Below are 24,713 nucleotides of genomic sequence, written 5' to 3' on the forward strand. Positions count from 1 at the left end.
TTTAGTAAAAAAAAAAACCTTTCAGTTCGAAATGTGAATAGATGAAAAGATGCTTTAACTCGATTTTGCTTCTCGCTGTAACGTAGCTGTGTCTTTCTGCTAAAAGGGTTGAGTTTTCACGGATGCACCGCCTCCAAAGCCGAGAGGAAACGTCGGGAAGAGAGCGGCTCCTTTGTTGAAACCGCGGCGGATCTGGCGGTTTAGGTTTTTAAGATTTCGACTGGACGGAAAGCGCCGCCGCTCTCTGTAAATGTACAAACGGCATGTTCTCTGTGACCTGTGGGGGGCGCCTTTCGTTTGACACTTTTTTACCGTTTATCGCTTTGAACCTTTGTCTTTTAATTTTCAATAAACTTTGATTTAAAGGAGTTTGTTCCCGTCTGGTGTCGTCTCTTCTGTCCGAGATGGGTTTTGGAGAGGGGTTTTGTCTCACTCACATCTGAGTTTATCAGTGTCCTGGGTCTTTGTCTTGGACTTTGGCCTGTTTGTTTCTCCTACAGCCTCATGTTTCCATAGTGATGAAGGTCGGGGAGGGTTAGTGTATTTGTTTATTTCTTTGCTCCTGTGTCTCTGGCGTCACAGTGAGTGAGTAACACAGAGTTATTTATATTTAGTTTCTCTCTCCTGAAGGACACTGAGCTTCACCAGAGACGTCTCACAGATCCAGGAACAGCTGGACCAACAAACTACATCTTCATTATCACAGTTTTCTCTGGTTCTCTCATGATGCTTTTCTTTCATTTTATTAGACATGACACAGTTTCATATAAAAGACTCCCATGTGTCATTCATTGTCATGTTTTGATAGATTTTGATTAAGTTCTTTTTATCGGGTGGATTATCTCGGGTAAAAAATCACCCGGCGTTTGTGACGGGGTTATGAATCTGAGCGATAGAGTTCTAGGGTTAAACACGTGCATTTTTTCCAGTTTGACTTTAATCAAAAGGCTACTTGGCCAGAGTAACGGCACATTTGAAAGCTAAGACCTGCAAAACTGATGGTAACTATTTTGTCATTGTCGCCACATTTTTGAAGCGTTTTCATTTGTGTTTTCGTCATGTTTTTTCATCATTCTTCAGCTGTGTTTTCATCGCTATTGAGATGCTTTTCTCCAAGAAGCTTTTAGATCTGGGTAAAGCCGAACTGTAGAAAGTGTGCTCAGTTCAGGCGGGGGTTTAGAGGTTAAGACCTTTGATTCCAGCTGGCATTAAATCAAACTCCTGGTCAAAACAGTTGAAATGTTTCCCATTTGCTTTGGCCAAAGCGGTGACGTCACAGCTCTACTTCCTGGTCCGCAGATGTGCGAGAAACTACAAAAACTCTTCAATACCACAATCAATATTTCTGAAACTCAACAGAAAGTTGCTGAACATACTTATTTATCAGGCTCATTAGCCAAAAATGCCGAACCTACTGCTATAAAACCAAAATCGCTACATTAGCGGAGGAAAATGCTAACGGCGCCGCAGCTACGCTAACCCCGGAAGTAGTGACTTTAGTAAATATTACTTTTTTTAGCTGTAAGTTCAGCATTATTGGCTAATGGGCCTGATAAATAAGTATGATCAGTCACTCCCCGTTGAGTTTCAGAAATATTGATTGTTGTATTAAAGACTTTTTAATGTTTTTTCTCTCGCATATTTGCCGGTCTGCGAGTATCCGGAAGCGGAAGTCGTGACGTCACACCTAAACGTATCATTTCTGCGTTTATTTGAATGGTACTTTTTCAACCTGCAATATATTTTCGGAAAAGAGTCGAAGTAGAAGTAAAAAGTACTGAATGATGTCACTACTCTAATAAATAGAGTTTCTTACGCCGCTGCTCAGACTAAGTGCGTTACCGTGGCAACCCCGCTCCCCCTGCCGCTGCTGCTGTGAAAAAAACGACTGATTTTGTTCAATTTCGACACAAAACAGGTAAGAAAATGTGATTCATTAGTTTCATAATGTTTTATCAGGTCGTTTAACAGGTTTTTAAGGATTTGTTTTCATTATTGTCGGCCTGAATCCTGATGAAGTTGAAGTTAGAATCTCTGAGGAGCTAATGCTAATCCGCAGTTAGCTCGACAGAGAAACTTAACTGAAAATATGAGAAAGTCACATTTCTGTGGGCGCTTTATGGTCAGTCTACTACACAAATATATTTGGAAATGAAAGTGATGAATCTCCTCTTGTGTTTTGGGGACAGTTTGAATGTCAGCTTTAGCTCTATTTGACAGGAGAGTAACAGCCGCGGCTCATACATGTAAATGAGCAGCTGAAATCTCATAGTTTTCTCTGTCGTTTCTGTTTAGGGCCGTTTGTAAAAATGTTCAGAGCTTTTGTGAATGAGCGTCTGGCTGCGGCGGCTGGAGAGATGCGTGCGCAGTTTGAAAGGACGAGAGCGGAGTGCGAGGAGGAACTACGTCGCTCTGAGGACGAGAACAAGAGGAAACAGCGGCTCCTGGAGCAGATACTGAGCCCGAGAGTCGTACTGGTCAGAGCGAGGGTCCAGACGCCCCCAACGAGGATTAAAGAGGAGCCAGAGGAGGAAGAGCTGCCAGTGTAGGCTCCAACACTTTCACACACATCTGAGTCACAGTATTTTAAAGTTTACTTATATCTATATCATGTTTCAGGTGTTTCCCAGAGTCCAGTGCTGTGAGCGTGAAGAGAGAAGAGCCCTCCCCGCTTCCACAGAGACAAACTGAGCGCGGGAACATCAGCTCAGAGCCACATTTCCACTCAGAGACGGAGGGACACACCGAGCACTCGTCTGACTCTGACCACGATGACGACTGGGAACCTCCATTCAGCCGCTCAGACGCACAGATGGAGACAGAGGCTGATGGAGAAAATCACCACCACCAGGTCCAGAGCGGAGACAGAAGCACCAAAGTCTCCGCTGTTATGGAAATTTTGGAAATCCAACTGTATATTATATATTATTATACGTTTATTATGTGCTCTATTGTAATTGCATTACGTATGTGTTATGAGCGACGGACAAGTACGCACTGTACCCTGTTTACAGCTAAGAGACAGTGTTTACAGCTAAGGGACACCTGCTCGGACACCTGCGTGGCCGGGGTAGTACATCTTATCTCTAATTGGAGACAGGGTGTCTGTGTCCTTGCTTTGGCGACGTTTGTCTAATACATCTTCGTCAGCGTTTTTGAATGTCTTAGGTCAATCTGACCCATTACACCATTGGGGGCATTCCATAATCGTATGATCATTGTTTGTCTTTGTGTATAAATACTGTGAGCTGTGAACTGTGCTTCAGAGCATCTTGTATCCAGGTACTTGATGTGTCTCCATGTGCACATGTCCAATAAATCGGCACGCTTGACTCACGACAACTTCTCTCCGGATTTTATTGAATATGGTCTCAATATTTACCATAACAATTGGCGTTGTCGGCAAAACTTTTGAGCGATTTTTTTTTTTTTTTTTTTCTCACGTAGTGAGCAGTGTTGGCCACATGGAAGCCTAATTTTTCTTTCAGCCTCAAGCCTCGCAATTTGGAGAGAGAGGACTGTGTCACTCCGTGGGAAAAAACATCGCCACTAAGTTAAAGAATCTGCGAAATAATGGTGAGTTGTTGTCTGATTCAACCGTGTGTTTAAGGGTCCCGATTTTAGTAGAACTTATATTTTTTGGCTGATGTTTTGTGCTCAGTGTAACCTTCGATAGTGTTTAGTCTGTCCTGCGTCCGTGCCATTTTTTCCTCTGGGGTTACGTTTATGGTGTTTCTTGGGAACCTAAGTTTTTGCACACTGCCGGGCTGGGCCTAAATCCACGCTCACCTAGGAAGGTAACGGGTGGAAAGAGTCCACTTTGTAAGGATAACTAGTATCGCTTACCGAGGTTAGGTGCCTCAAAATAGGGTTACCAGGTGGAGCAAGTGCTTGGAGCACTGGCAACAGTCGTAGAGACGTCTCGGCGTAGTTTGTTTTGGTGGATATTGGAAAAGCGTACGTACGCCCATTTAGGTAATGGGGAAAGGGCAGTCAAGGAGCGGTGTGTGTGAGGTTCCGGAGACAGCAATTACCCTGATTATGAAAAGTAAACATGGCAATGAAAGTGTAGAGTGTCTTGCAGTATGGACAGCACAATTTGGTTTTCCAGCGGGGGGATCTCTGAGTACAAACCAGCTTAAAAAATTAAGGGAAAATTTAGAACAAGAAAAAGAGAAACTGTTCAAATCTAAAAGTGTTTCGACACAAACGGTAAAAACAATGGAAAATCACGAGAAATGGTTAAAAGTATGGGAAGAAGAAGCATGGGCCCGAGAGAAAAAGAGAATATGTAAACAATTGCCAATGGCCATGAGTGAGAGAGATAAGCTGAATGTGAGAGCGCGAGTGAATGAGGACGGAAATCCACCGCCCTATCGCACCAACTCATACACAAACATGCACATGAACCCTAGTAACACTACAGTTAGCACTGGCGCCAGGACACACACCTCTGCTCGAGAGCAAAATACTGCTGTCTCTTCTTTGTATCCCTTTCAGGATCTGCCTCCTCTTTCCGCGGTGCACCTGGACTGGGACCTCGACTCCTGCCAACATGTCCGACCCCAACTCCTTGCCGAGCCCGCCGAGAGACCAGCGCAGCTCAGAGACACGAACGCGCCACCCCCAGAAGACATCACAAAAGAAGAAGACGAGCCAACACCACTGAGTAATGAACTGACAGAAACTGCTGCGGCCTCAGGTACCACACTCAAATTACCAAAGAAGAAAAGAGTACCGACAGTTACAAAAGACTGGCATAGCGGGCCACTGCGCAACACCAACACCACAACAACGTTTCCGATGATAGAGGTGGCCGGACCGGACGGACCAATGCTTGTGTACCGCCCGTGGAGTCTTGCGGATGTGGAGGGAGCTGCAAACTCCTTCCTGACCCTGTTGTTGATGGTCCCAAGTATGCTAAAGAATTTAATGTTTTCTGTAGAGAATATCGCCCCTCCGGTATTGAAGTTAGACGCATGCTGAGCTCAAGCATGAAAGCCACTGACTTTGCAAAAATTTGCAGCAAAATTCCAGAAGCTGGGCTCAGATCAAAAGAAATTGACCAAGACAGAGACACTGCTTATCTAAATGCTATGGACACTTTAGGAAAAGAAATTGAAGAGAAGTTTCCTCAGAAGATCGATATGTCCATAATTGCCACCGTTAGGCAAAGACCTAATGAGCCATCTGATGATTATATTCAACGTTTAACTGAAATTTTTGATATACACAGTGGGCTGACCAGCCCAGCGAACGGAGGTCCAGCTGACAGCCTCTACGAGATCCATCTCTGCCATGCCATTATTCGAAATCTACTTCCAGAGGTACGTAAAGTGATCCAAAAGAACTATGTCGGGGGGATGGATGAGCCAACATTAAATGACCTTAAAAGACACGCTCGACATGCCTATAACGTTGTGATGGAGAAGCAGGGAGCCAGCAGCGCGAAGCGTGAGAAAGAACTACATGAGGCCACTCTGACCCTTTTTGCAGCGAATGGACAATCAGGTACACCCCAATATGGTCCCCAGAACCCGTTCCAGTACAACCAACGTCCTAATGGCAGAGGCAGAGGACGCAGGGGAAATGGGGAACGGTACAGGGGTGGGGGCCAACGCAATTATGGTCACTTTAATAACAACACTGGTGCCTGTTTTAAGTGTGGTGCATTCGACCATTGGATCAGAGACTGTCCCAAGGCCCAAGGAGAACAACAAGAGCTGTTTGGACAACACCACGAGTACTTCCACAGGGGGCAGAATGGGTCGGACTGACTAGGTATGGAGGAGGGGAACGGGTCCGGGAGCGCCAAGGAAACAGTGGCAGAAACCTCGCTCTCAAAAATGGGTAACGAGCAGGCACACACTACACAACTTGTTTTTGAAACTATTGCTCATCTTGAAAAGCAAGACAAACCTCTAACAGGCACATATGCATTAATGGCTAAAGTTACAAATAGTTTTCCCGAGTACACCTTAGAAATAGAGGGTGAAAATGTTCAATTTACGGTGGACTCAGGCGCCACAAATTCTGTGGTCAAAATGTCTAGCTTAATGCAAAAAAAACAAAAAACAAAGATGAGCGGTAGGTTCACATACTCTTTAGCAGCATCAGGGGCAGCAACCAAGGAGCAGTTCACGTCACCACTCAAATGTTATGACTCTGTAGGCGAGTCATTCAAACACTCTTTCCTATTGTCCACATTATGTCCTGTCAACCTATTGGGTCGAGATCTGATGTGCAAATTAGGCCTTTCACTGATTTCCACAGCAGATGGGTTAAAAGTTGTAAGTAAGGAAGATTTGGCAAACAATTTGTTTATGGGACTGTATGCAGAGGCATCAGTACCCCAATATCATTTCCACTGGAAATTATCACCTATTCCTGTGATCAATAACTTAATGACACTTGTTTCTAAAAAAAATTGAGCATGACAATACAGAGTTCAGAGATTTGGGAGATTTGCAATGCTTTTTGGGTCTCTCATCTGATTTAGAAGATATGTTTGATAGATCGTGGGGTCAGTGTGATGTTGACACGCTGGTCACTAAATATTTTTATTGGGGAAATCATTTTTCTGCCCTTACATTGTCCCTAGATGCGCAACAAGAACAGTATTTTTACTTACCATGTTCCCAATTATATATTGCATTTTCAAAGCCTAAAAAAAAAAAAAGGCCTGGTCGCGGGTTAAAGTGGCTTATGAGAATTCTGGGGTACAGGGTAATTTTGTTGAATTAGTGACTGGCCGAGATCTCAAGCAATACATTATATAGTTTGACCTCAACACCTGTTGGATTGTAGGTCATCTCCATTTCAATTAAGGGGTAGCCTGAAGCACTGGCATGTTTTTTATTATTTAGTTTGTTTGTTTTTAAGTCGGGATAATTGCCAGATTTAGTTATGCAATTCTATAATTTTGCCTCGAGTAATTTTTGGATTTAAAAAAAAAAAAAATGTAGATGTTTTTTTTTACTGTGAGCTCACTCATTACATTTTTTGTTTTTTTGTTTTTTTTTTTTGTCTGGAAATAATAGTGACAAATGAGTTGAAATTAATGTTGTCCTTTCTTCATTCAGCTTTTTGGCCAATTCTATGTCTGCAGACAACAAACTTTTTTTTTCCTATTTTCTCTCAGGCTCTGTCCTTGTCTATCTCGCCTGCTACTAGGGCAGCCTCAACAGCAACAGCGGCAAACAGGGTGACAAAATCTATACTGGATATGCTCTATATTAAAAAAGAATAACACAATCAAAACAGGAAGTATTATCTCAATTTAAAATGATAAATTACAGATGGGAAAATAATGTAAGCAAATAAGGTTAAATAGTTTGAATTTCACAAAAGAGTCTGAAAGATCAAAGTACAACAGAATGCTTAAAACAGAGATTAACAATAAAAGCGTAAATTTACTTGGCTAGCTTGTGAAAGATAAATACGTGAACTAAACATAATAAATTGTGTAAAAAATATTGTTGCAAACTCTGTTGATTAACTTGAGCTTGACCCAAACCTCTTGATAAGAATTCTTTGCAAAGGCCTGTACCAAATATGTTCTTTTTTTTTTTTATTTTTTTTTTTTTTTATTTTTTATTTGGGAAATGTGATCACATGACAGGACAACTTCCTGGCCCAAACATAGTGAATTATACAAACAATTATTATTCCATATGGCATTTATGGCACATGTGCTCTGGGAAAAGGTGAGTATTTGGTGAAGAGTTGACGACTTGACTGGACTAAAGCATGCTACTAACACAGGTTTTGTTTGAGTGAATGAGAATGGCTGAACTAATAACTTTATGTTTGTCTTGTCTTGTCTTGTCTTGTCTATGACTTGGACAGAACACTATGGTAAACATCTATGTGGGTATTTGATTTTGAATTTCCAGGTTTTTAACAGGTGCCGGGAAGCAGCAGCAACTACAGAGTCACAAATCTGAGAAAAGAATGTTGTTTTGTCTATGTTTTCTTTGTTTTTGTTTTTTCTCTGTGTCCCTATTCTCAGACCGTAGAGGGATCACTACAGTTCAAAACTCACAGAACCAATATGCAGAATGAGAAGCCTATTTGAAACCATGGTTTGTGTGCAAGAAACTAATGATGGATCACGATAATTGTGCGGTTTGGTAAGATATTTGTTTCTTTATTTCTTTGTGTCAGGGACACATCATACTGAAAACATTGTTTATCAATACAGCCTAACAACTGAGGCCTCTTTACAAAATACCGGGGTTTAAACAGGCAAAAACAAGTCACATTTTCTTTTAATGCCCAAAACTATATTATAATTTATAGTATTTTTAATTTATAGAAATTTACCAATTTCTTCAAATTGGTAAAGTAATGGCCAAGATGTTAAAATTATGAATATGACAAATATGACAATGTAAAGAATATTAATCACTGTATTACAGACACCCACGGCAGAACAGCATGTCGTATTCAGATCAGCCTCAGATAGGCCTATTCTTGGTCATTCCCCCAGGGTGGGGGAGGTAATGTTTTTTGCTGTGCAACCTTTTTCTGCTTTCTGATTAGCAGGTCATCTAAAATAATACTATGCCATGAATCGGTTCTCAAAATGTGAAACCAGCTCTGAACTGGAGCTGGGCCGAGGTCTGCAGAGACCGCCCTCCATGATACGGTGGAAGACCTGGTCATCAACACGCTGACGCCATGCTCTCCTGATCACGGACTCAACCAGCCTGGATCGTCTGGACTTAGGGACCATTCCAACGCCCCTGGACGGTCTCCCTGGCCCTTGTGGAACCGGCGGGGACTGCCCTAACTTTCCTGGGATGGGGGACGAGGAAGACGAGGTTGGCACGACCGCGACCTCCTGCGTTGAAACACTAAGGCGTGGGCGCTAGGTGCTACGTGGGACCTGGTCTAGGCTTCGCGCTGGGCCAACGCTGGATGAGAGTGAGGCCCTCGGGTAACTCCAACGATCACAAATACTCCGAACTGTATTCAGATCTCTCAGTGTCACAAGATTCACTGAGACCACGTCTACACACACACCTGACCATGAAGACTCCGGATGCTAGAGACGACGACACTCCCTTTTCAGGGGAGCACGTTGAGTCTTCAGCCTTCTGAAGAGTGGCATAGTCCACTTTGTCTTCAGTTTGCTGAAGAATAGCAGTTTGTAACGAAAACATAAAAAACAAGTGTTCGTAAAACTAGATCTTAATGTTGGGTACTAAAATAAATTACAATTCAGTTAAATGGTTTAACATATCACCCTATAGGTCATAAACATAGCGTGATAAATTTGGCCATATTATTATCCGGTCCTTATTACATCATCATCTAGAGTTGTTGGTTACACACAAACTCTTGTTTTTGTAAGCTCTGACCCAGGAATCTAGCTCCTTTATCTTATGCATCTCAGCCGCTGACATTCCCCTAAGATCTGACATCTGTATTTCTATTTTTGTTTAGGTTGGTAATTTTCTTACAAGAAAGTGAAAGTTATGTTGTTGTTTTTTGTTTATTGAAACGGAGATTCATTTATAATCAGCAATAGTCAAGGTTTATTCTTATTTGGAGTGCTTTTTAGTTGTTTTGTTGATCAAAATAAAATAAAGTTTTATTATAATCAAAAGTGGGGATTGTTATGGAAATTTTGGAAATCCAACTGTATATTATATATTATTATACGTTTATTATGTGCTCTATTGTAATTGCATTACGTATGTGTTATGAGCGACGGACAAGTACGCACTGTACCCTGTTTACAGCTAAGAGACAGTGTTTACAGCTAAGGGACACCTGCTCGGACACCTGCGTGGCCGGGGTAGTACATCTTATCTCTAATTGGAGACAGGGTGTCTGTGTCCTTGCTTTGGCGACGTTTGTCTAATACATCTTCGTCAGCGTTTTTGAATGTCTTAGGTCAATCTGACCCATTACACCATTGGGGGCATTCCATAATCGTATGATCATTGTTTGTCTTTGTGTATAAATACTGTGAGCTGTGAACTGTGCTTCAGAGCATCTTGTATCCAGGTACTTGATGTGTCTCCATGTGCACATGTCCAATAAATCGGCACGCTTGACTCACGACAACTTCTCTCCGGATTTTATTGAATATGGTCTCAATATTTACCATAACACCGCCCAAAACAAGTCTGACCCAGAGACGAGCGCGACGGTCGACGACGGAGGAGAAGAGAAGAAGAAGCACCGCTGTCACGTTTGTCACAAGAGATTTAGTTTCAAATGTAGTTTAATAACACACATTAGAGTGCACACAGGAGAGAAGCCTTACAGCTGTTTAACCTGTCAGAAAACATTTAACCAGAAGTCTCATCTAGATAATCATAGAAGAACACACACAGGGGAGAAACCTTACAGCTGTCAGGTCTGTGACACTAAATTTACACAGCTCTCTCACCTCACGAGGCATAGAAGAACACACACAGGGGAAAAACCACACGGCTGCACAATCTGTAATAAAACCTTTACCAATAAGTGTAATCTAGATTCACACAGAACTAAACACACAGGGGAGAGGCCCTACAGTTGTTCTGTTTGTGAGAAAAGATTTGCCAGAAAAGACTCACTCACAAGACACATGAAAACTCACTGAATCTGAAGCACAAACACTTTCATCAGCATGTCTATTTCTATAAATGTTTAATCCTTATTTGATCAGAGTTTACTGTTTAAAGTTCTTCAGTTCTGACTTTTATCGTTTTTCATTTTTGTTCAGATGTTTGTTTACATGTTCAGCCCAGTTTTGTTTCCATTGCCTTGTGAAGCAGTGATTTCTATTGTTTAAATCGACTTAACGCTGAAAATCTGTTTTAAATTCTGCTCGTACAAACTTTCAAATTGCTTTTTTTCCTCTTAAAGACATTTGTCGCTTTAGAAATGACTGTAAATATGTTTAAATTATAATCTGAATGTTCTGCTTACTGAAGCTCTTTGTTCATCGTCTTGTTCCTTTTCCTTCTGTAAATAAAACACTGTAAAAACCTCATCTCTTTCGTCTGTTTTGTTTCACTGCAAAACTACATCACAAGAGCAGACGTTGACCACATTCAAGATGGCCGCAACTGCCTAGCTGGCCTCTGAAGGATCTCTGGCTACTAACTTACTTTTGATCCTATAATTCAATGCAAATTCTAAATTGACGGATAACAACTCACTTATCAACTGTATGAGTATTTGAAGCTCCAATTGTTGTCCAGCCTATTCTGAACAGCCTCAAAGGATTGACCGACTGAATCCAAAACACAAGATGGCTGAGATGATGTCCCTGCAAAAAATTTGGGAGGCTTTCCAACAGGGTAAAGCTGAAAGGACTGCTCATATTGACTCTAAAATCGAGCCATGGCGCTTTATCATCGCTTGGAGACCAAATAACTGAGCTTGAGCAGCGAGTGAGTAGCAATGAGGATAATGTAGAAGACTTCACAAAAAGAGTGCAGACATTGGAGGAGGAGAATGCACACCCTAAAGAGAAGATGGATGAAGCTGAAAACAGGAGTCAACAATCTCCGTTTTATCAATGTTCCGGAGAAGAGCGAAGGAGATGACGTGATCGGGTTCCTGACCCGGCTGATACTCGGTCTGCTTGGATGCGACAACTTCTCCATCTCTCCGGTGATTGAAAGAGCTCATCGTACTCCGTCTTACAACTCAAATAAATCAAATAAACCACGACCGATCATCGCCAAGTTCCTGCACTACCGGGATAAGACAAAGATACTGCGCTTGGCCAGGGAGAAAAAGGGACTCCTCTACAAGGGGTCGCAGGGATTCATATTTATCCAGACTTCAGCGCTGACCTGGTCAAACGACGCAGGCAGTTCGACACAATAAAAAAGAAACTTCGTGGAGCGGGCCACAAGTATTCCCTTGTGTATCCGTGCACTTTGAAGGTTGATGTGGACGGAAGACCAAAACTTTTTTGCTGTGCCGAGGATGCGGAGACATTCTTCGATGATATTCCAACTTCTTCGTAAGACAGCGTGAGTTATTATTTTTATTATTACTATTATTATATGTGTGTGTGTATATATGTGTATATATGTGTATATATGTGTATATGTATGTGTGTATGTATATGTATATATATATATATATAAATGTGTATATGTGTATATATGTATGTATATGTGTGTGTATGTATGTATATATATATTTTGTAGTTGTTGTTGTTTTGTTGTTTTTTTTCTATTATTATTATTATTATTATTATTATTTTTTATTTTTTATTTTTTATTTTTTATTTTTTATTTTTTATTTTTTATTTTTTATTTTTTATTTTTTATTTTTTATTTTTTTAAATGATGTAACATAACCCACTTCCCCCGTCCCCCCCCCCCCACTCCGGGAGATCATACTATAAAAGCATTAAAAAATAAAATAACAAAAAAAAAAGACAGCATGAGTAGCCGAATGCCTGGTTGATCACCTTTTTTTTTTTTTTTTTTTTTTTTATTACAACTTTAAAGTAGAAACGTGGTGCCCAAAGGCATTGAAGGCTGGGTTCATTAAAACATCACATCAAAGATCAGCCTCTTGTCGATGTCCCATAATGTGTTTTTAAAACAGTCCAAGGTAGGACAGTCCCACAGTTCTGGAATTTTGTTTAATAACTTTTTTGCAAATAGGAATGGAGATCGGTCCAGTGCTCGACTCGTGGGGAACTCTTTGCCCAGATGGAAGTGTTTTACTCCGTGTTACAATAGGAGTTATTTTAATGGTTGGACACAGGGACTGGAGAGCCTTTGGAAGTAATCCCCGTAACAGCACAGAACTGCAAAGCTTGTGTTTTAGAGGAGCCAGTCTGAGTTCTTCATAGTCGTCATCTGTATCTGGTTGTAGGAGTGATGTAGTTTGATCCTAATGGCTCGGCGTTGGAGTTTTTCCAAGCGGTTAGTTTGTGTGACATTTAGAGCGGCCCAGACAGGTGATGCATATTCAAAATGAGGTAGAATATAACATGTATACTGTCTTGTTAATAGATTCTTGTCATTAACAGAGAGGGAGAGTCTACGGAGGAGGAACATTTGAGATGCCGCCTTTCGGCAGGCGTCGTCCACTTGTTTGTCAAATTTGAGATCGCTTGTAATCCAGAATCCTTGATGGAGATGTTCATTAACTATTTCGACTGAACAGCCCATGAATTTGATGTCGATGTTGCATCTTGCATTTTGGAGAGAAACATTGCTTTGGTTTTGCTTGGATTAAATTGCAAACCCCACGTTTCAGCCCATTTAGCAATGTCCAGGAGATCTTCATTACTTTCTCTACCATTAGAGGGAGCTGTTGGGTGTAGTGTCGTCAGCATAAAGAAGACAATCATTTACAGTCCCAGGTTTGCTTGATGACTGGATTTCACCAGGAATCAGATGTGAAAGATCATTCATGAACAGCACAAACAGAGTGGGAGCCAGAGCGCTTCCTTGATGCTTCCTGAGCGTCTCTGAGTTCACTTTTTCTTATCAAGGACTATGCGACTTCTGTTGTGACTTTCCCCACAATGAGAAGGTGGGCGTGAATGATTATGATCAGCACACTTGGGCTGCTTCCGAAACGGTCAGATTGCTAAGAGCTCTTACGCCAAACCGGATGTGCGTCAGCGTCCGCCATGGCAAGTTGCTTCCGAATTGGTAAGTCAGTTAGGGAGTAGTTAGGAAAAGGAGCCTTGATGCTAACTATCATAGCCACTTTAGCATAGGGACCTCTGATGCTAACTAACCAGTGATTAGGAGCTATGTGCCATCCCACAAGCCACTGCCGCATACAGTCCTTGCTACCGTAAATGAGTGACGTAAATTTGACCTGTTTGAAGCTTGTTTATCCGTCACAATTTTTGTAAATGAATAAGGATCATATTATTTATGCATTGATGTGTTTGTGAAAGTAGTCTAGATCAATACTACGACACAATTGAAACTTTGCAGTACACACATGTTTTTCTTTTTGTGTTTTGTCTCTGTTATGTGTCATGTTTGTCTCTAAATGTACAGTATGCTCCCCACTTTCTCCACCACCTAACCCTATTGTTACTGACAGCATGTCCCAATAATAATAATAATAATGGCTTTTAATTCATATAAAGGTCTTAAATTATTCATTTAAATATTAGAAGCCTTATGTCTAAAATAGATCTTTTAAGAGCCTGGATCAGTCACAATAAACCTGATATCATTACAGTCTCTGAAACCTGGCTACATAGTGGCATATCTAATAATGATGCTGAAATAGATGGTTACCAGCTATACAGGGCTGATAGAGGAACAAGGGGAGGTGGAGTGGCCACATATGTGTGCTCCAATTTGTGCTCTCAGCATTCTATACCTAAAATCGGCCCAAATGACTTTGAATGTATCTTTGTTAACATAATATTACATGCAAATACATCGCTTACAATTGGCAACGTATATAGGCCGCCCTCTGCTCACTCTGGTTCTATGAAGAATATATTATCAACCCTAAGCTCTTTAGAAAAGAATAATGAATGTATAATCCTTGGTGACTTCAACAGCAATTGGCTTGACCGATCCTCAGCAGGGGACAGAGATCTAATCAGCAGTGTGAATTTATCACAATTGATTGATAAACCGACCAGAGTAAATTTACAATCATCAACATTAATAGATTGGATACGTAACCAACCCGGAAAGGATACTATCCTCCGGAGTCATGTCAGATTGCTTAAAGGGGGGGTATTATGCAAAATCGACTTTTTCAAGCTTTACATCATGTTATTATGTCATTCCCTCATTAAAACCATGCCTGAAGTGTTGCCTGGGCACATTCACGTATTTTCGAGTAATCTGTAAAAACTCTGATGGCGGCCATTTTAGGGATAAAACGCCTGATTCCTTCAGGAAACGCCCTCGACCTCCAGGATACGCCTCCAACCTTTCGTCACCAGCCGAGTAACCAACCACCACTGCTCCTCACAGAACCCCCTCCCCGCAGTGTCTAGCCCTAAGATGTAAACAGAGTCATCATGGAGGTTTAGCTTCATGTGTTGTGAACCGGAGCCACAGCAGCTCTGAGACTTTTACAAAGACACACATCAGTGTTTCTGTTACCGAAACACCCAGGATTAAAACCGGTGACAAGAACACTTATTTCAGTGTCTGGTTCTGCGCTGGGCCTTGATGATGCACAGAGCCTCCGGAGAAAGCTAATGCTAAGCTAAACCTCGAGTCATCACGTGAAAACGAGAAATATGCACAAATAAAGTCAATAAAACCACCACACACATAAAGAACCGTTTAACAATGATCACACACGGAGCCAGGCTTGTTGATTTGGACGTTTATTGCTCACATTTCATCTACAATGGGTCATAGACGAGTGGCTTTCTCCCGGAGCTAACAAGCTAGCCGCGATAAGCTAACGAGAAAATTCACTGAATACAAGCAGCATATTATGCACTAAAAACGCCACTAAAACAGGCAACTGCTTGAAGCAGCCTTTATGACGATCACACACTGAGCCGGTGTGACAGATCAACGTAGGGATCAAATCAACGAAGGGAAAACAAAGCGGAAGTGCGCGACGCGGACGCGCAGCAGAGACGCGTCGTGCACCAAACCAAGAAATGAACGAGTTTTTCCCACGGTTATTCCCTTGGATTAGTTCTATGCTTGGAATCAACCCATCGGAGTAACTTTGCATGGAATTCTTAGACCAATGCATCATCTACTTTAGAGGTTCTTCACAACGCTTTGAGTGGACCATGTCATGTGGCTGAGCCACCCGAACAGTGGACCACACGCGAGGAAATGTGACAACCACTCTTCGGATGTTCAGCATGAGGCCTCCTTGATATAGTAAGCAAGTTAAAATTGTTGTTATGACACCATACTTAATGAACAAGTGACATCCATATGAGGATGAAAAATGACATGCGTAAGCTATGTGTGTACGTGTTATGATAAACACAGGCATCAACAATAGTGTCACGTGTCACAACATTGCTTGTGTTGAATGCTAGTAGCATACAAACAAACAAGGTTGGACGCGTGCTTGGTATCAGAGCTAACATCACAGTTCTTCAAATCGGTAACATCACTCAAAGCACTTTGGAGGGAGGTTAAAGGAATATGCAGTTAATCTCCAAAAACAGAGCCTACATTTAATGTTCCAACAAGATATAGCCTATAGTACATCGAGCATTTGTGCGAAGAAAACAGAAGAAAACACACAGGGGAGAGGCCCTACAGTTGTCCCGTTTGTGAGAAAAGATTTGCCAGTAAAGACAACCTCAAACAACACATGAAAACTCACTGAATCTGAAGCACAACATCGAACACTTTCAAAAACATGACCATTTCTATAAGTATTGAATCCTCACTTTGTCGTTGTTTCTAATTTTAGTTAAACATTTACCACAGTGAGGTCATTTTTGTTGTTTTCATTGCCTTGTGAAGCAGTGATTTCTATTGTTTAAATCGACTGAAAATCGTTTTCAAATTCTGCTTCTTGTTCCTCATAAAGACATTTGTCGCTTTAGAAATGTCTGTAAATATATTTGAGTTTCAATCTTATGATCTGAATTTGTTGAATGTTGTTGACTTTGTTTATCGTCTTGTTTCTTTCTTTTCCGTTTATAAATAAAACAATGTAAAAACCTCATCTCTTTAGTCTGTTTTGTTTCGCACCATTTATCACATCCAAAAACCGTAATATTTGCGAGCGTGGCTAACGTTAGCTTCGCGGCCCATTCATTCGTATGGCGTAGCTTAGCCTAGCCGCTTCCATTCGTTTACATGCAACAGTTAGCATTGGATGGCAAGTTCAAGTTTATTTTTCACAAGTACAAGGTATTAAAGCGATGAAAGACGTTTTGCCTAATCTACATATAAAAACATTAATACAATAAAAACGCAGAGAGGCTGATGTTCGTGAGCCTCACCTCTGAGGATAAAAACTGTCTCTGTAACTCGGGTCGTCCATAATACTGTGAGCCTTTTTATCGTACAAGTCCTGATTCTGAGGCAGAGGATCCAAAAATCCGAGACGCAGTTTCAACTGTCCTCACCAGGCGGGTCATGTGATGTCACGTTTCAACAAACAACAACAAACTTCCCGTCAAAACACTTTCCATCGTTCATCTGTAAAAATGGATGAGTTAAAGGGATATTTCAGGAGTTTTGACACAGGGCCTCGTTTCCTAGTTATCCAGAGTGTTGTTGATTTCAATATATTTGAGGAGTTTAGCGGTGCTAGGCTAGTGCTAGGCTAGTGCTAGGCTAGTGCTAGGCTAGTGCTAGGCTAGTGCTAGGCTAGTGCTAGGCTAGTGCATGTCTATGGTAACTAGTAGCCTGCATTAACCTCTTAACTCCCGCCTGAACCGAGAGGATCTTTTTCCTCACGTCATCAGATTTTTCTTCCATCATTTTTTTGTTGGGCATTCAACTCATTTTTGTAACTTTATTGTCATTTTTTAGTATTTTTTATTTTTTTATCACATTTTTTGTTAATTTTTTGTAATTTTTTTGTAATATTTTGTCATATTTTTTGTCATTTTTTTTCGTCAATTTTTTATCATTTTTTTTGTCACATTTTTGTATTTTTTTGTCACATTTTTGTCATTTTTTGGATCAATTTTTTGTCATTTTTTCGACATTTTTTTGTCAATTTCTTGTCAATTTCTTGTGACATTTTTGTGACATTTTTGCCACTTTTTTATCAATTTTTCGTCACTTTTTTGTCACATTTCCATCATTGTTTTGGTCTATGTTTTGTTGCTATTTTCACAGCTTTTTTCCAGAAGCTTTTGGATTGGGGTAAAGCCAAACTGGAGAAAATAGGTGTGTTTAAGATGAGCGAGGCGCTGCAGGCGGCTGCAGGCGAGCGGTGCATGCCGGTCAGAATCGCTCTGACGCCACCTGTGCGACGGTGCCCGTATTCTCGTGAGACCGAGGCGGCTGGAGCGCCTTGGGTAGGCGAGCGAAGTTGCTTTTCTCCGCCTCGCTCGGCTGGCTGAACTACAAAGGCCAAAGGGATTGTGGGAAATGAAGTGCCGTAAACACGTACACTGACAGAGGACTGACAGATGATTGGATATGAGTTGTGTTTAGATCAGAAACGTGTTGCCCTGACGCTCCGCCGCCTCCTGCCTCCTTTTTTCTCATCACCAAGATCTACTTAAATCTGCAGAAATGCTTCAGAGTCTTCATATTTGACAGAAAGTGCCAGTGTGTTCAACATATGGCCTACATTTTAAATATTCATAAGTTTATTATTCTAATCCTAAACTGTAAGAGGAGAGTCTGTTATTGTAACTGTAGTGATGGGGCGTCTGTCTGGTGTGAGGGAGAAGCAGAAATGTGTTCACAAACTTTTACAATAGTTTTATTCCCAAACTCTTTCTAACAAACACGAGACGCTGCGTGACCTGAGGCTCCTCTCTGTTCTCGGGGCTGAGATGTGTCTGCCTTGATTAGAGGCGCCTTTCTCCGCCCTCTGACGCCACCGCCTGGTCTCGTCTGGAATCGAGGCGAGGCGCACTTCATCTTAAACACACCTAATGTAATTGGTTCAGGTGGGAGTTAAGGGTGTCTAAACTCCAAAGCTTTTCAATGGGGGCCTAGTAGCGATATCGAGGTACTACAGTGTCGTGGGCAGAAAGCAGAGCAGCCAGCACCCATTGGTTTTGCCACACAGTCATTACAAACTGTATAATATGGGACTGAGGCAGCATCCTTGTGGCACCCCCGTGGATCTCTTTTGTAGATCTTAGGGCAGTGACTGGAGAGAACGTGCTGGTTCCCGGCGGGGGGTGAGAGGGAAACCCCGCGGTCAGTGGTAGTGCACCCGTCCGATGGTGCCCGTCCCGGTGGCCAACACGTCGGGCTGCCCGTTCCTCCAGATCTCGCGGAGGATCCTCTCTCGCTCCTCCAGCCGCCGCGCCTTCTCCAGCTCCTGCTCCGAGGAGAACACGTCCTCCACGCTGACGCCGCTGTGCAGGGCGCCGTTCGTCTGACCGGAGCCCGCCGCCGCCGCCGCCGCCGCCGCCGCCGCCGCCTCCTCCTCGCTGGACTCGCGCCGTCGCTCCGGAGTGGGCGGGGCTTTGCGGCGGCGATGGAGCCGGCGTCGGCAGGTGATGCCCGTGATCAGGAGGCAGAGCGCGGCGAAGAGGCCCAGGCACACGCCCATCATGAAGAACAGCGCCAAGCTCTCCGGGTTCGCTGAGGAGGAAGAGGTCAGAGGTCAGCAGAGGTCATGGATGGTATTAGTAAAGGGTGAATGGTTTTCTGGAAGCTTCTGGAAAAAAGCTGTGAAAATAGCAACAAAACTGAGACGAAAAAAATGATGGAAATGTGACAAAAAAGTGAGAAAACATTGACAAAAAAATGTGACAAAAAATGACAAAAAGGCAAAAAAATGAACAAAAAAATGAACAAAAATTGACCAAAAAATGACCAAAAAATGACAAAAAAATGTGACAAAAAATGTGACAAAAAATGTGACAAAAAAATGACAAAAAAATTGACTAAAAAATGACAAAAAAAGTGACAAAAAAATGACAAAAAAAGTGACAAAAATGTGACAAAAAAGTGACGAAAAAATGACCAAAAAAAGCCAAAAAAATGGACAAAAAATGACAAAAAAAGTGACAAAAATGTGACAAAAATGTGACCAAAAAATGACAAAAAAGCCCAAAAAAATGACCAAAAAAATGACAAAATAAATGGCAAAAAATGGACAAAAAAAGACAAAAACATGACAAAAAGTGACAAAAATGTGACAAAAAAGTGACGAAAAAATGACAAAAAGCCAAAAAAATGGACTAAAAAATGACTAAAAAATGTGACAAAAAAATGTGACAAAAAATGGACAAAAAATGACAAAAAAGCCCAAAAAAAATGACCAAAAGTGACCAAAAAAAAGCCAAAAAAATGGACAAAAAAATGACAAAAAAGACAAAACATTGACCAAAAAAAAACGACAAAAAGTAAAAAAAAAAATGAGTTGAATACCCCCCCCCAAAAAAGATGGAAAAAAATCTGATGATGTGAGGAAAAAGATCCATTTAGATGAGTTTTGTAGATCTTAGCTTTCAAATGAGGTGTTACACTGGCCTACAGGATTTGGGTAAAGCTGAGCTGGAGAAAATGCTCTCGGTTCAGGCGGGAGTTAAGAGGTTCAGTTGTGGGTAAAGTCAGTACCTTTAATGTGAGCGTACGTGGCCATGCTGTTACTGAGCAGCTCCATGTCTCTGCGGATCGGCTCCATCTCCGGCGCTTTCACACTTCACCACATTCCAGCAGAACCTTCAGCCGCCGCCTCGTCCTGCAAAACAACACAACGATAATAAAGAATAATAAAGAATAATAAAGAATAATAAAGAATAATAAAGACTCGAGACTCTTCACCACCCCCGATCCGAGCACATTTTCTCCAGTTTGGTTTTACCCAAATTTAAAAGCGTACTGAAAAAAGTGGCAAAATTGTGGCAAAAACGAAAGGAAAAGAAGGATGGAAACGCAACAAAACACGACAGAAAAAATGTATGAAAAAGTGGCAAAAAAATGTGACGAATATGAGATAAAAAGCCACAAAAAGTGACAAAAAAAATGAAAAAGTGGCAATAAAAAAAAGAATTCAAAACTGCAGCAAAAAAGCAACAAACACAACCAAAAAAGGTGACAAAAAAACATTGGGAAAATTGCAATAAAAAAAGCCACAAAAAAGCAACAAAAACACAACTTAAAAAAGCCACAAAAGGTAACAAAAAATATGAAAAAGTCGCAAAAATGTAATAAAAAAATTACAAAAATGCAGCAAAAACATGAACGAAAAGAAATGGAAAAAAAAAAATAGGAAAAAGTGACAAGAATGGGTTGAAAACACAACAGAAAGAGCCCTAAAAAAGCAACAAAAGAGTGACAAAAAAGTGAGGAAAAAGTGGCAAAAATCCATTTAGATCAGTTTTGTAGGCTTTAGCTTTCAACTCGGTTAAGGTGGGGGGTAAGAGGTTAATGTGGGGAAAAGAGAGGGAAAATAAAAACATAAAATGGGGGAAAATAAAGGGGAATAACCAAATGTGGGGGAAAATAAAGAAGAAATAGGGGGAAGAATTGGGGGAAAGACAAAATATCAGGGACAAATTGAAAAAGAAAAAGGGGGAGGGGTTCCAGGCATGTCCTAGTGGGAGGAGGCCTCGTGGAAGACCCAGGTCACGCTGATGGGACTATGTCTCCGAGCTGGCCTGGTGTCGCCTCGGGGTCAGAACAGCTGGAGGAGGTGTGTGTGGACCGGGAAGTTTGTGCGTCTCTGCTGAGACTGCTGCCCCCGCGACCCGGCCTCGGATAAAGAGGAACAAAATGGATGGATGGATGGATGGATGGATGATGGATGGATGGATGGATGGATGGATGGATGGATGGATGGATGGATGGATGGATGGATGATGGATGGATGGATGGATGGATGGATGGATGGATGGCCTGTTTTGGATCAGTTTCTGTGCGTTTGAGTGAACTCTGAACCCCCCCACACACGACACGACAGGGGGCGGAGCTTTACAGTGGGACGGCTTTATGTGAATGAGATGTAAATGAGCCCTGTTGTCCCAGAGAGGTGAGAACAGCCCAGAAGTTTAGAGGCCGATTCCTCTCTTTGACATATTTCCAGTTCCTAAATTCCACTTGCCACATCTTCTCCACATGTGATCAGATTTCCATGTGTTACACATTGTTGGAAACTTTGGAGATGAAACTTTCACAGCTCTGTCCCGCTCAACACGCCCCAAAACCCAGTCGTGTCCCCCGGTCTCCTGATGGGTCACATATGTGGGAAATGTTGAAGAAAGTGGGGAAAAAGTGACTAAATGTGGGGGACAAATTGGGAAAAATTATGTTTTTATTTATTTTTTTGATTTAAAAAAAAAAATGTTGAATTTTTGTCACATTTTTGTTGAATTTTTGTCACTTTTTGTTGAATTTTTAAAAAAAATAAATGATTTTTTGTCATTTTGTTGTTGAATTTTTAAAAAAAAATGTGTTGATTTTTTTCACATTTTTGTTGAATTTTAGTCACTTTTTGTTGAATTTTTTAAAAAAAAATGTTGAATTTTTGTCACATTTTTTTTTTTTTTTTTTTAATTGTTGAATTTTTGTCATTTTTTGTTGTTGTTTTTTAATTTTTTTGTTGAATTATTTAAATTTTTTGTTGAATTATTTAAATTTTTTTGTTGAATTTTTGTCATTTTTTGTTGAATTTAAAAAAAAAAATGAATTTTTGTCATTTTTTTGTTGAATTTTTGTTGTTGAATTTTTGTCACATTTTTGTTGAATTTTTGTCACATTTTTGTTGAATTTTTGTCATTTTTTGTTGAATTTTTTTTTAAAAAATGTTGAATTTAAAAAAAAAAAAAGTTGAATTTTTGTCACATTTATTTATTTATTTATTTTTTAATTGTTGAATTTTTGTCATTTTTTGTTGTTGTTTTTTAATTTTTTTGTTGAATTATTTAAATTTTTTGTTGAATTATTTAAATTTTTTTGTTGAATTTTTGTCACTTTTTGTTGAATTTTTTTTTAAAAATTGTTGATTTTTTGTCATTTTTTTGTTGAATTTCTGTCATTTTTTTCTAGAGTTTTTGTCACTTTTTTGTTGAATTTTTTTCAAATTTTTTAGAATTTTTTGTCACATTTTTGTTGCGTTTACATCCTTGTTTTCTTCTCATTTTTTGTAGCTCTATATTTTATTTTGTTTTTTCCCAAGAAGCTTTTTGATCAGGGTAAAGCCAAACTGGAGAAAATGGGATCCGTTCAGGCGGGAGTTAAGAGCTTAAATCTGGCATCAAATCTAAACTAAATCTAAGACTGGAATGAAATTTAAACATTTTCTTGCTCAAAGTTTCAGGTTGTTTCCACAGACACTTCCCTCAAACATTGATTTCTCTACATTCACAAAGTTTTCTCCTCAAACGGGGACAGACTTTCCGCCCCCGGTGCCGAGTGGTCCCTCCATAAAACCCTCTTCCTCCTGTAATCCTCCCCTTTAAGACCAGACCAAACGCTCGGAGGAAGAAAGTGGGGAAAAAGTGATTAAATGTGGGCGACAAATTGGGTAAAAATGTAAAAATGTCTCTTCCTCTGGTTGGTCTTCAGCCTTGGACCATCAGAGCCAAACGCTGCAGGGCCTTTGGGAACTGAACCCGCCCCCGTGATGTAACGCGGGTCACGGGTCGCGGGAGGGAAACTTCCTGTCGTTTACAGTGTTTTGGAACAGAGCGGTTCACAGACGGAGCAGCCCTGAGGCGTTCGAGGCCCCTGGGAAAGTTCAGCCTGATGACGAGGCTCAGCAAAAAAAACGTTCCTTATGTTTCCTCACGTCGATGTCACTGATCCAAACGTTTCAAAGTCGTTAGAGTTAATTGTTGTTAAAGTGTTTTCCTGCTCGTGGGAAAGTCCAGAATCCTCCGTCTGGACCCGCCCCCAGACCCTGAAGGGGGTGATTTTTATCTGGATCTGGGACGTCCCGTTCTAGGCCAAAGAGGCAAAGGAAAAGGACTGGACGAAAGGTCAGCCGGAGCCCAGACACTGAGCCTGAAGCTGGGTGTGTTTCACTGACAGTGAGGGGCACACGGAGGTCGTCACTGGAACCGAGAAGTCAAGTTAGAAATCTCAGAGTAATCCTGGACTCAGACCCGACTTTGAACGGTCGTGTTAAGTCCGTTACATCAGCGGCCTCTTTTTCACCTCAGAAACAGAGCGTCTAAACTTGCAGAGATTAATCCGTGCTTTTGCCTCCTGTCGGTTAGACTTTATAACGACCTGTTCTCTGGCCTTTCCAAACGAGCTGTTAAAGCTGCTCGAGTCCTGACCTGATCCAGGAAACACGACCACATTAGTCCAGTGCTCCGGTCTCTGCTCTGACTCCCTGTCACTCAGAGAATAGAGTTTTAAATAGCTCTGCACTGCAAAAAGTACTCTACTAAAAACAAGGAAAAAAATCTTAAAATAAGACATTTTGTTAAGTTTTAAGGAAAAAATTCTGCCAATGGCGTCAGCATTTTGTTGTTGCTAAGAATTCTTATTTTGAGAATATTTTTCTTATAAAACAAGAAAGAATCACTCAGTTTAAGCAAATAAACAGCTAGATTTAAGCAAAATGTCTTCAGAAAATTGAATAATTTAAGAAAAACATTCGGATTTAGTGAAAAATTGTGGATATTTTCCTTAAATGTTCTAAATTACACACATTTTTGAGAAAAATGTTCTTAATAAATACTAATATTTAAGGAAAATATTCCTATTTGTTTTGTATACTTTATTGCCCCCATAGGGGCAGTAACGAGCAGTGGTCGACGGCCGTGCCGCGCCCGCGGACCCGTCTCCATGATGTGGAGCCAGGCTGACGGTCAGAATCACCTGCTGGAGGATTCACCTATTGTACATGTTTTTAGTGGTAGACATGGGGAGAACATGCTCCACACAGAAAGGCCCCGTCCTGGTGGGAATCGAACCCAGGACCTTCGAGCTGTGAAGCTGAAGTATTATCTCTCTGTGAGAAGCAGTTCTTACATTAATTTGTTGTGATCTTATTTTTTCTTAAAAAGGAAAAATGTTTGTCTAAAACTGAGGAAGATTCAAAAAGTTTTTCTTTCTTGTTACAAGAAAAAATTTCTTTTTTTTTTGCAAATTTATCTGAACAAGAAATGGCTAGATTTTATTTCCTAAAGTAAGAATTTTTTTTCTCAGGAAAACTTTGCA

General features: G+C 40.9%; 1 protein-coding gene across 1 annotated transcript; it reads right to left on the reverse strand.

Annotated features, from left to right (window-relative positions):
* Window positions 1-18,787: 18,787 nt before the first annotated feature.
* On the reverse strand, window positions 18,788-20,279 carry eva1bb (eva-1 homolog Bb (C. elegans)). Its single transcript, XM_079571081.1, has 2 exons — window positions 20,160-20,279; window positions 18,788-19,178 (listed from the first exon to the last, which is right to left on the reverse strand). Exons 1-2 carry the CDS (start codon window positions 20,224-20,226, stop codon window positions 18,790-18,792), a joined length of 456 nt encoding a protein of 151 aa, XP_079427207.1. The 5' UTR covers window positions 20,227-20,279; the 3' UTR covers window positions 18,788-18,789.
* Between the last annotated feature and the right edge of the window lie 4,434 nt (window positions 20,280-24,713).

This window comes from Gobius niger (genome assembly GCF_951799975.1).
Source record: "Gobius niger genome assembly, chromosome: 14".
In the NCBI taxonomy this organism is placed as follows: domain Eukaryota; kingdom Metazoa; phylum Chordata; class Actinopteri; order Gobiiformes; family Gobiidae; genus Gobius; species Gobius niger.